The sequence below is a fragment of the Melopsittacus undulatus genome, chromosome 7 (assembly GCF_012275295.1).
Source record: "Melopsittacus undulatus isolate bMelUnd1 chromosome 7, bMelUnd1.mat.Z, whole genome shotgun sequence".
Lineage (NCBI taxonomy): Eukaryota > Metazoa > Chordata > Aves > Psittaciformes > Psittaculidae > Melopsittacus > Melopsittacus undulatus.
This window is the reverse complement of record NC_047533.1, coordinates 25,415,106-25,428,330: the sequence shown is the minus strand read 5'-3', so window position 1 is coordinate 25,428,330 and position 13,225 is coordinate 25,415,106. Positions and strand designations below refer to the sequence as shown.

Genomic DNA, 13,225 nt, shown 5'->3' with positions numbered 1-13,225 from the left:
TTGAGTATTTTGTAAGCAGAAGCAGTTTTTTTCTATCTTCCTTTATTCTCTAAAATGCTTCTTTCTTCTGAGCTGAGTGAAGCAGGAAACAGTAGAAATGTTGTGGATCTATGAAGACCATTCAAAAAGAAGGAAATGCAACAAGCATTTTTTTTCTTCTTCATGGCACTCTGTGATAGAGCTGTAATTAGCTAGGTATTAGCGACATACCCAAATTCAACCTACAGTTGAATGTATTATCTACTGAATATAATCTGAAGTTCTCAGTTCTGCATCACAGACAATGACTTGTGTAGGTGCAATTCAGACTGTCCTTAGCAACTGAAAAATCAAAAATATGATCCCTTATATAAAATGTAGTTGATATGGGCTTATCATAAAATACAAATTCAATGTGATGTAATTATTAATTATAATACATGTACTTATATTATTATCTCTGTTTCTCTTCCTTTTTTCTAAACATTTAAGACCCCTTTATGTAAAAGTGAACACGAATTGTTTCATCTGATAACGTATAATATGTGAATCTTCCTTTGCATAGGTGTATGGGACACTTATTATTTAATATTTTTTAGCAAACATTTATGGAACTATTGTTGCCATTCAAAGAGCATGAAAAGTTCCACCATAATCTATACACGTGTTATTTTTTGGCAGTGTGAGAGTAGTCTTACACCCCATTTCTACTGTTGTTTCAAATAGTACAGCTGTTGCAAAGACTTTTTTCATTTAATACTGTCTATTTGATAGCCTAATCAAAAAGGAAATTCCTCAGAAAATGAAATGCCAGTGTTTCTGATCACACACACACAAAAAATAAGTTGGACTAAAGAACAGTAGGAATTAAAAATAATGGACACAACTCTTTTTGTGCAACAGGGAACAAGAGAGACACTTAGCCATCACTGCAGTACTCTTGGTGATACTTTAAGGAAGGAAAATGATTTTGCTCTCATCATTGATGGTAAATCTCTGAAGTATGCTCTGACATTTGGAGTCAGACAGTATTTCCTGGATTTGGCTTTGTCATGTAAAGCTGTTATTTGTTGCAGGTAAGGCTTACATTATTCTTTCTCTACAGTATTTTTATTGGCATATAAAAATTAAGAAACTTCTGTTTCAGAGAAGATACACATTCTCAATGTCGTACAACCATGAAATATTAAAAAACCCACAGACTTCAATAGCTGAAGTTATGAGATACAGTCATTCAAGCAAAATATTTCTGTAAAGCAGTCTGCAACAGAATGTACCTGTCAGAGTCATTTAGATTGCATATACCCAGAAAAATAATTTGTTATCTGGCAAGGGTAGTCTCAGTGAGACTGAGACTCTAATCTTATCCTTTAAATTGATACTACAGTTAACTGCAGGTTTTATCACATCTGGGTTTTTTGTAGAGCTTCCTCTGCAGGCAAGATTTTATATCTCCACTTTTCTGAAAGCCATGGATTACACTGCATAAGTGGACAAAAATGTTAAAGGTACTACTCCAGGTGGTTTTTATTTTCTGAAGCTGATTAAAACACCTTTTTTTTTTTTAATTCTTATTATTCCTGATTGTTTAGGGGTTCTTTTACACAATCAGACCTTTCATCCTTTCCTGTAAACATCAGCTATTAAAGCTGTAAGCTCCCTGTAACACAGGAACTTTGGCCAGATCAAAAAAAATTAAATATCTGCTTTTTTTTAAGTATACACAATATGAAAGCAATTTGGCATGCCTTTTAATATTTCTAGATTTATATTAAGGGAGAAATACATAAGACTACATAAGTGCTAGTTTATGTGTTTTAGGGCCTTCTGGTGTTTTTGTCTTTAAGCACAAAAATGGCAAATATCTCTTAAGCACCTTTTCAACATTTGAATGATTGAATGAAAAAGGAATTTGTGTGCTTCATAACTAGATACACAAGAAGTGCTTCTGTAAGTGTTTAAAATCTTGGTTTAGGCCAAGTGATCTATCAAAAAGCAGAAGCAAGCATCACTTCTTATTGAAATCTTCTTTCAATAAATTATATAAGCTTACTTCCTACTACCTCATTATTGCCTATCCTGTTATCTGCCTGAAAGTAGAGATATGGTCTGTACAAATGTGAAAACTATAGTAAATACACCTTAATAGATTATCTGCTTTTCAGTAATAAGATAAATAATTTCAGGGTTCTTGTGTTCAGGTAGAGGGTTTAATAATGTTCTTAATAAAGATAAAGCAGATTCATTTATGCTTCTTTTTCTTCTCTTTCCTTGATTTGAAAATGCATTTTATGCTGTTTAAAGAGACAATATTGCCATTTCTTTTGACCCATAGAACCATTGAAAGTTATTTTGTACATGTAGGTGTTAGTGGTAGTATTTTTATGGTGTAACAACAAAAAGTACAAAATGAAGTTTTCTGTTCTAGTAGTATTCTCTCTGATATTTCTGTGTGTCTGTACTATTCTTGGGTCAGCTGGTTTCAGTACATGTCTAGGTATATGCTCTGACATATTTTGTGGTTGTATGAAAATTGGCTGCAGGTTTGAAACTAAAATATTTGCTTGTAATGTTCACTGTTTTAGTGAGCTATTATTCTTGTCAAAAGTCAAAATTCTGTCAAAATAGTAATTTCTGTTAATGCTCCATCTTTAGTAACAAAAAACTTAATTTCCTTGTTTGTGAACATAAAAATAAAAAGTTTAAAAATGGCAATTTTTAATTGCGGTAAGTAATTTAAATATATATTGTCATGACTAAATGAAAATGTAGTCATTCTCTCCACCCATATAGAGGCAGTAAACATTTTAAGCACTTCTTGGTTTTAAAAGTACAAATTACATCACTTTCTTTGAAGTTTCTGTTACCAGTGGATTCTTCCTAAGACTAGCCATAACACAGATGAAGCTGACAAATATTCAGTAGATATTTCACTTCAAAAAAATCTTTATGTTGTTAATTCCAAGCAGATGTTTGGCTTAAAGACTTTGACGAGCTGAATCCCAACTCTGTATCGGCTTCAGAGCAATGTGTGTGAGAAAAATGTTAAATGGATTATTCTGTATTCTGTAAAAATGTACAGCTAAGAGTGAACAAAATGAACAAAAGATATTTTTTTTTATTTTCACTATGAAATTGATGCACCAGGTAATGAGAGGAAATGCACCTTCCTGCTGCCCCTATAAGCTTGTCTGAAAGCAAAATAAGCCATCATTCCTGTAAAGTTAAAAAGATGAAAAAGAAGTTCTCAGGTCAGGAGTCTTCTATAGAAGCTGTCTATAGCAAATCTTGATGCAACGCTCATCAGCAAAGTTCAAATAAAACATGTAACAAAAGATCATAGGACCACTTTTTTATATGCTTGGACCACAGAATTTTTCTGAAGGGCTGCTGCCCAGAAGCTTTCATCCCAGGTTCATCACAAGGCTGTACACATCCCAGGTACCTTTTTCAAAAGTCCAATAGCATGTGTTCTGTAGGCTGAATAAAGTAATTAGACAGCTTCCTTCAGTCCAAAGGCTGTATTATTTTTCACTCCTTTATTTCTTGCTTTTGAAAAATCATGCAGTTAAATTTTATGCAACCATTTTATCAGATTAATTGCATAAGAAATTTAACTTAATTGGCACAGAGTAGGACCTTGGCTTTCATTCTACTGGTGGAGCATCACCCAAAGGTGAACTGTGCAAAGGTGTTCTCTGACAAATGGAGAGGAGAATGGAAAGGGCTACAAGGATGTTACTGGAAGCCAATGGTAATTAAAGTATGTGAGCAAAGATGAGTGTAGATACCATGTACCTTGTTTCCCTTCACAACACTGTCTCAGTGTTAAGCACAATGGTCTAGGAAAGAGAGGCAACCCTCATTAGTGTCCCGCTTTGCTGGGAGCTCAGTCATCTGTCTAATGTTGAGGTTTAATCTAGTCATTGAAACTTTATAGGGCTGGTAAAATAAAAAATACTGACATTTGCTAGAGAAAAATGGAAACTATTTTTTCCCAATGAGCTATGAGACTTATACTATTCCTTCATATTTCTTCCGTGACACTGAAATTGAATCAAGTATCAGTCTGTTCCATAGTGAAAAGGATACCTTGGTGATACGGACTGAATTCATAAACTGATACCATTGAAAGTATGGTGTGTAATGAAGTTGTGTGATTATAATGCATCCATAAGATCTCATTCTAGAAGAAACAAGGGGGATTGTGGTTGAAACAAATAATATAGCAAATATGCTTCAAATGGGATATTAATGAATTTATGGAAAAGATACTGTGTTTTAATTTCAGAAGTAAAAATGCATAAAATTATACAAGAAGACAGATAATGATCACTCAATTTATTTGTTTGTTTTTTTTCTTAATCATTTCTGTTTAAAATTAGATTTAAACCAGCTCTCTAATATGCTTGTAAGTTGACTTCCTCCACCAGGAAATGTTTTGCATGCTCTCAGTATTTAAGCAGTCTGAGTTTCAGAAATGTTCTAACTAGTAAGAATTCTGATGGCTACTGTAATTTACTGGTTTAGGCAAAACTTAATTCTTCAAGAATGTTACAAGAATAAATGCATGTTTCCTAACTTAAAATGCATGTCTAAAAACCTTTGTTTTCTCCTACAGTTTTAAGCTATGTTTCAGAATAATCATCATAAACTTTAGCTGGCTAAAAACTTAAATAGCCTTTATTTTAGTGGGAAAGGGCTTTCTTGTAATAGGAAGTTAATGTAGCTTTGGTGAAATTTGTGTTTCTAAATGACATTTTCATCAAAATTTCTCAAAGACTGTTTCAAATTTTTCTAGCTTGGATTTGTTAATAAATGAAATGGATAATGCATAATATCATGAGTGTGATGTAAGACATTTTAGGATTCTTTCTGAACTTTTTCACCACTCTGCTGCATTTACTTTTTCAGTTAACACCATGAAATCAGTCATTAGCCTCAGCTGTCAATTCTAAAACAAGTTTGGTTTCCTTAAGTCTATAACTTGTCTGTCATGTGAACACTGGAATTTTTTTTATGCTATCTCTCTGTTTGGTTTTGGGGGCTTTTTTCTCTTTTGTTGTTGTTTTTAAAAAATTGTTTTCTAATTGTATTCTTATTCAAGCAGAATAGAAGGCTGGTGGCAATGCCATTAGCTGCAGCAGTTGTGTAATTGCTTGTTGGTTGTATGGTTGGGTTTACAAATAGCTAGAAAAAGCAATGGCCAAGCATTGCCATTAGTATCTGTGTGCTTAATGAAAAGAACATAATAGGTGTTTCAGTGTTCTTTAACTGTAAAAACTTACTGTTAAATGTGGGTAATGTAGTGTGTAATTCATTACTTTGAAAGAGATGGGTGGGTTGTTCTGTTTCTGTTTTTTTGGAAGAGGTTCAGGAAGAAGTGTGATGAGGGAACTTATACCACCAGTTGGAAAAGGAAACATTTCCTCTTAAATTGTGTTATAGATCAAAAGTTTGATCCAGATAGAAAGCAATATCCATTTTAACCCATAATGTCAGTCTGTCCAGTGTCAAGAAAGGCAAATCATTCAGGCTTGTCTTTAATGCCAGAGGTCACTGGGCAGAGAGTAGCCATAGAATCATATAGTTAGGGTTGGAAAGGACCTTAAGATTATCAAGTTCCAAACCCCCTGCCATGGGCAGGGACATTTCACACCATGTCACCTAAGGCTCTGTCCAGACTGGCCTTGAGCACTGGCAGGGATGGAGCATTTGTCACTTCTTTAGGCAACCCATTCCAGTGCCTCACCAACCTCACAGTAAAGAACTTCCTTCCTTTTTCCAATCTAAACTTCCCCTGTGTAAGTTTTAACCCATTACTCCTTGTCCTATCACTCCAGTCCCTAATGAAGGGACTCTCCCCACCATCCTTATAGGCCCCCTTCAGATACTGGAAGGCTGCTATGAGGTCTCCACACAGCCTTCTCTTCTCCAGGCTGAACAGCCCCAACTTTCTCAGCCTGTCTTCATATGGGAGGTGCTCCAGTCCCCTGATCATCCTCGTGGCCCTCCTCTGGACTTGTTCCAACAGTTCCATGTCCTTTTTATGTTGAGGACACCAGAACTGCACACAGTACTCCAAGTGAGGTCTCATGAGAGCAGAGTAGAGGGGCAGGATCACCTCCTTCGACCTGCTGGTCACACTCCTTTTGATGCAGCTCAGGATACGGTTGGCCTTTGTAACATTATACCATGTTCTGAAATATAATTTTACTAATATATATCATTGGAATGATTTTGTTTCTTCTGTAGGGGAATTGCTTTTATTATTGCCCTCATTAGCACTGGGTTTATAATCTTTCAATACATCAGTATAAAAGGGGGTTTTTTTGCTACATTCACTTACAAGATTTGATAGCATTTTTTGCCCTATAATTCTTTCAGACTATAAAAGGAGAGAATTTTCATGGGGATATTGTCCTGGGTTCAGCAGTGACAGTCATTTTTCTTGTTCTTAGTAGCTGGTGCAGTGTTGTGGTTTTGGTTTTCAGCCTTGGAACAACACTGATAACACTGATACTTTTAATTGTTGCTCAGTAGCGTTTACTCTGACCAAGGACTTTGGGACTCTCATGCTCTGCCAGGGAGGAGGGGAAGCTGGGAGGAAGCAGACAGGACACCTGACCCAAACTAGCCAAACGAGTATTCCATGTCACAGCACTTCATGCCCAGTATATAAACTGGGGCAGTTACGCGGAAAGACGAGATCACTGCTCTGGTCAGGCTGGGTATTTGTCAGTGGGCGGTAAGCAGTTCTTTTCTCTTCCCTTGTTACTTCCCCTATCATTATTATTATTGGTGTCATCAGTAGTGGTTTGTGTTATACCTTAGTTACTGGACTGCTCTTATCTCAACCCGTGGGAGTTACATTCTTTCAGTTCTCCTCCCCATCCTTCCAGGAGTGGGGGGTTGAAGGAGGGGACAGGGAGTGAGCAAGCAGCTGTGTGGTTCTGAGTTACCGGCTGGGCTTAAACCACGACAGACGTGTAGGGATACGACAAAGAGCTTTAAACTGAAAAAGGGTAGATTTAGACTAGACATTAGGATGAAGTTCTTTACCTGGACAGGTGTGAAACACTGGAACAGGCTGTCCAGAGAAGCTGTGGATTCCCCATCCCTGGTAGTGTTCAAGGGAAGGCTGGACAGGGCTTTGAGCAACATGATCTAGTTGAAGGTGTCCCTGCCCATGGCAGGAAGGTTAGAACTAGATGAATGGATTTAAGTTTGAACTTAGATCCATTTCAACCCAAACCACTCTATGACTCACCTATCAGGAACTCATTAATAACATAGTACCATTTTCTCAAATATCATGAGACCTTCCAGTATTCACATGCTTGTAAGAATAGTGCCTTTGGGACCTTCAGCTTGCAGGATCTTTTGTGAGGAATTTTAGGACTGCAAGATGCCATAATATAGCTGAATTTTTTGTGTCTGTTGGTAATGTTTCATTTTGTTATGGAGCTTGAGTGCCATACAGCAGTCATGGTTCATGTGAGAACTGTACTCATGAACTTTATAGGCTGTGTTACTTGCCAATATCCCAGTGAGTAGCAATATACAGAGCATGTTCAGGAAGGAACGTTACTTGGAAGTAGTTTTTCTTTTGTGCTTTTCCTTTGCAAATTTGTCCCCAAAAATTTGTATTCTTCATTTCTTGTATATTTCTGTTATTTTAATTTTTGACCTGGTTATGAACATAAGCTTTAACCTTGAAATTTTGTCACTGCAGGGAGAATCTTCCAGAGCCCAAATTGTGAAGTTCCAGCAGCTTATGGTACCAGTCAGGTCATTGCCATGAGCGTGCATATAGACTTGTAGGAAATTAATTAGAAATATATGTTTTTCCCCAGATCTTAGTGTCAGTTCTATCTAGTGGCAAGTTCTGCTTCCTACCACATCTAGTTTTTGCATGGAGGCATGCAGAATTAGTTGATCTGGAAAGCTCAAAGGTGGATAAGGAAAGGACAGTTCTCCAACTGCACATCACCAGCTCCAGAGCAGGAGTCATGCCTTGGTACCAGAATTGCTCCCTTTGTAGAAAGCAGTGAACAGCAGTGGTAGGGGAGACATACAGAGCTCTTTATATTTCTTCTTGTTTCTGTTTGTACCGTGAAATGAGGGGGAGGGTTTTAATGTTGCCTGCAGTGCCAGGAAGCACAAGCGTGGAATGCCACACTGCTTAGGGCTTGCTCCTTTGCATTGTTACCCTGTGAAAAACACCAGTCCTAGCACTTGATTTCTATATATTATTTGCAGTCACAATGTCTCAAATACTGCAAGGACTCAATCTCAGCATACAGAATAGAACAACATGAAATGAAAGGTACATATGTGACACACAATGGTAGATGGAGCCAAAACTGATACAGTTTCATCAGTAGATCTTCTGAGAGTCATTCCTGGAATTTGTCCCTTCAGCTGTGTACGGGGATTTTCTTAATGAAAGATAATTGAAATAGTCCTGAAAAGAATGAGGGAGAATTTACAAGCTGTTAGACGAAGTAGAGGATCAAAAGTCAATGTTCAAAGTTGCTTCTTGTAATTTAGTAGTGTAGGCTAAATTAACATAGTGCTGTCCACTCTGTTTGTTCCTGTTTGACATTTGTGTCTTAAATAACTTATTTATAGAATACATGTTTAAACACAGAGGAAAATAGAAAGCATAACAGTATAATATGCCAAAATCTGCAGTTGTAAGTTAATACTGGTAGTGGCAGTGTTTGGGATTCCTTCCATTACTCTTGTTTTAAGGGCCCATTGCTGTTTGACTTACGACTCTCCAGTCCTATTAACATCTTGCTTCAGCAAATCCAAATTTACTATGAATTTTGCTGAGAATGTGCTTTTAACATACAGCCTGAAGGGCAATAGCAATACCATGCTGCTGGTGAGGATGTTACTTGGCTTGTTTTTATTACCTTTTCACAGGTTAAGTAGTGTGTTTTTAAAGTACATTCATTTGAATGTTCTGTATTATTTTTTCTTTTTTGTTACACCTTAGGGTATCACCGCTTCAAAAATCTGAAGTTGTAGAAATGGTTAAAAAACAAGTTAAGGTAGTAACTCTAGCAATTGGTGATGGAGCAAATGATGTTAGTATGATACAAACAGCACATGTTGGTGTTGGTATTAGTGGGAATGAAGGTCTACAAGCTGCAAATTCTTCAGACTATTCAATTGCTCAGGTGAGTCATTACACTGTAAAATACTATAGTAACATAGCTTGATATCAGATTAATATTGGAGTATGCCTGTTTTCATTGTATGTTCATTTTTTATTTTTTGCAGTTCAAGTATTTGAAGAACTTGTTGTTGGTTCATGGAGCCTGGAATTATAACAGAGTAGCTAAATGCATCTTGTATTGTTTCTACAAGAATATAGTCCTTTATATTATCGAGGTAATTTTATGGTACAGTTAATGTTACTTCTTGAAAGTACAGACATTATTATTTTGAGCTTTTAGTTATTATATATGATTTCAAAGTAGCATTTGAACTGCCAATAAACGTACTGAATCTTGTTTTCTAAAAAGCTCATTAATATTAGTGATTCTTAACTGTCAAAGATCTAACTGTCTTACAAATATGTAGTAAATATTAGTACTCAAAGTTTGTGTTGCGTAATACTGCTAGGTTGTTGAAATTCTATATCTTTAATATCATTACAGTGTTTAAGGAACAGAGTTACAAATAGCCATAAATTTACCAGGAGATGCATGTGCTGGTGATTTACCAAGAAATAAACGTGACAACAGCTTTTGAGCTATAGTAGCTGTCCAGTTCACTATCTGAAGTTCTTTTTCAAGTCACAGTTGAGCTGCAGGGCTCTTGCTGTTCAGAACAGTACTTCGGGTTATTACATACATGTTTAGTTAGTTACACTATTGCATACCTTTGACTTGTTAATGAGGTAACCATGCCTGCTTAGGCTCTAGTTCATGAACAGGAATATTTATCTGAAAGTAATTGACCTAGTTTTCTTACTGGAGTCTTGTGAAAAATACAGTAGTATGAAAGACATGTGTTGAAATAAATGTACTTTATTGGTACATGGTTAAAACAGCATGCATAGCTATAGTTTTCATGACCTTTATGACTAGATGGTATCCTTAAATTTTTGAATGTATAATTCCCTCCACCTTTATTTGCTCTTTTTAATTTCAACAGCTGCTTGCTTTCTTATAACCAAATATGTATAGTAATTATGTTTAGAATTGAGTCAAAATTTATATTCACAATGATACTTTGTGTTAAAAATGTGGGAAAAAAAATTGTTGCAAAGCTTGATTACAAAATTTTTACTGGTCTGTCTCCTGTATATTTACATTAATGGTGTTTAGAGTTATTTTAAAAACTTTAATAGTTTTTTAGATATCTTTTCAAATTAATATCTTAAACTTGCACAGTATATATCCAGTTTTACTGAAAGAACATGGCTCATTTGTGTTATATCTGATGTAAACATTAGGTTAATATTTCTGATTCTGATATCTATGTTGCAATATTTGAAGATAATTCAAACACCTTTTTATAAACAAGTATTGTAGCCAAAAGGGCACATTTTTCTTACTATTTTTTACATGTTCTAAGTTTTCATGGTTTTCCTCTTTATTATGTTATTAACAAACAGATTTCAATCTAAGTAGCAACAATTTTGCAGCCCATTTAGAAAAATATAAAGTAGGAAGCTATAGAAAAAGCAAGTCCATTAAAGATCCTTTTTGCTTTAGAAGTGATGGAACACTTTAGATCCTGCATTTCAAAAATTCAATATTTGCTTTAATGATTAGACTTCCAGAACTACTGATTAACAGTAGCTCTTGAAGTATTTGGAAAAAACAATTAATGTATACTTTGTGTTTATGGAGAACTTGCAAAGCTGGGCTTTAGAACATACTACCTTTTTCTCAATTTTCTGTCAGTCACCTGCAAACACATTGTAAATTTACAACTTGGGTCTAAATATCCCACCATTTGTATTCTTTGAGAAAGAAAATTAAATGCAAGGTACAGAGATCATAGCCTAAAAAATACAAAAGACTGGAAGAGGTAGTCTCTGTCTCCTGAGCAGACAGAAGGGCAAAGAGGTCATTTTGTATGAGTTATGGCCCTTTATATGTAATCCATGCAAGCATTTTACCACATACACCTTCTCTGGAAGACAAGATGACTTCTACTTGAATTCCTGTATACCCAATGTTTGTCAGCTCAGAAAACTTTCACAGATGTTAATAGCTCATGTCAATACTGTGAATGAATGGACATAAATTCATCATTGAATGTCTCTAGAAAGGACAACTGCCAGTCTTGAATCTCTCTTTTCAGGTTTTTGTACGGATCAGGCGTGGGAGCAGGGAGCTCAATGAGTATTTGTAAGCTGCTGTTTAATATGCAGAAATGCTACATCAGGAAAATGCCTGTGAAGCTTTTGTAGCCACACCTCCTCTGTCTTGGAGTTTAGAAAATAATGCTATGAAAGGCATGTCTGGAAGTTGCTTTAAACAAGTTTCCCTTTATTAGCTGACAATAACTAAAAAAAAAAAATACCTGCCTTTACTTAATAGATGTATATTACATTTTTAAATCTCTGCACAATGCTAATCAAATAGGTAATAGATTCAATTTAACCTAAAATACAGCCTTTTTCCTAGGCATTAGTGGGGTGATGCAAAATAAGTGTCATTGGTTTCTTGTTTCAGAAAATGGTAAAGGTCTATAATAATTAGTGTTTCTCAACATTTAAACTCCTATTCATAAGGATTCTCTGTAATAACTTTTTCTAGTCTGTGTCTTGATTCAGTAGATATTTAAACATGGGTTTCCTCTTTTGACCAGGCCTAGTTCCAGTAACTTTAGAGATTATGTTTTGAAATATCATTCTAAATTGCAAGTGAAAACTTCAGATTTCCAATAGACAGCTAATGTGCATTATTATGCCTGTGCCTGTATGCAGCCTATGATAAGCCTATGCAGAGTCTCATCCTTATTTTGAGGGAGCTGTCATTACATTATAGTGATGTTTGGGATTGAGATTGATCTAGTGATTGAAAACTCCTTCATGGATTGGGTTGGGTTTTATAATTACCATTCCTATGTATACTCTGTCTTTAAACTATACATTTTTGAAGTTAAGCAAATTTCCCTTCAACATCAAAAGGACAACATTTTCTTATTCCTACTTTCTGTTCTGCTAGCTAGCAATAGCTAGTAATAACATTAAATAAACTCGCTTATATTAAAAAAGAAGGCTTACAATTTGAAAAAAAAAAGATTTAAAGATCTTCATAGGTTGTTCATGATTCATGTAGGGGAAAATTTAAATAAAAGAGCACACAAACAAAAAAAACACAGGCATGGAGTTCACATTTGCAGTTTAGTTACAGATCCTTGAACATGGTGTTTGTAACAATTTAAGTGATGCTATGTAAACAATTCAATTATACTAAGTAATTAGAGCTGCAGTGCCCTTTCTTTTGTTGTTGTTGCTTCATAAAGTTTGGACAATGGTTCTCTTCTCCTCTGTTGCCCCCACCCCAAACCCAGCACAGTCAGGTGGTGCTTATGTCCATAACTGAAGTTTACCATTTTGTTCCCGATTTCCTGTGCCTGACACACATCAGATGAGTGCCTGTGGTCATTTTGAGACCCAGATCATGCATAACCCCAAATGTGAGCAGGCTTTCTGTGTATATTCATACTGGTTCTAAGGGGTGGAGTTTAGGTGCTGTTGTTCAATGTCATGCTTTAGTTGATGTATGCAAACTGCACCAGCAGGAGAAAGTGATTATGCACATGCCCACTCTTTTGCATTATAAGGTTTGAAAACTTTGAAATACAAGGTTCTGCACATAGGCTTGATACAGGGGTAACCAATGTACAGGGGGGTAATACAGAGAAATTGTACAAGGGGGTTAAAGGAATTCTTTTGCTTAAACAAAAGTATTGTCTGTCCTAAGTACCTGCCATTGCTGTCTTGCCAAGGCATTGATTACTGCTGGACTGTCTCATCTTAGAAGGGCTGTGAACCTAAATCTTTAATTTTCCATGGAAATTATGTAGCTGTTAAACTATGAAATGGTCTGAATTTTTACTTCTCCCTCACTTATGTAATCTAAATTACTTCTTAAAGACACGTATCACCTACCTTGCTGCATAGGGATGCTGTATTAGTAATCTGAATTAGAGTAGGACTTGTCCTCTAAAGAGAGAAGTGGCTGAGTCGTGCTGCTAAATTAGTATC

The 13,225-nt window shown here is 35.7% G+C and overlaps 1 protein-coding gene across 3 annotated transcripts in view; it reads left to right on the top strand.

Annotated features, from left to right (window-relative positions):
- Positions 1–13,225, top strand: part of ATP8A1 (ATPase phospholipid transporting 8A1) — a 110,338-nt gene that overhangs the window by 59,434 nt on the left and 37,679 nt on the right. For all 3 annotated transcript variants that reach the window (XM_034064721.1, XM_034064719.1, XM_034064720.1), the window contains 3 exons: positions 883–1,055; positions 8,987–9,170; positions 9,274–9,384. In XM_034064721.1, coding sequence (XP_033920612.1) covers positions 883–1,055; positions 8,987–9,170; positions 9,274–9,384 — 468 coding nt within the window. The remainder of the gene's footprint in view (positions 1–882; positions 1,056–8,986; positions 9,171–9,273; positions 9,385–13,225) is intronic.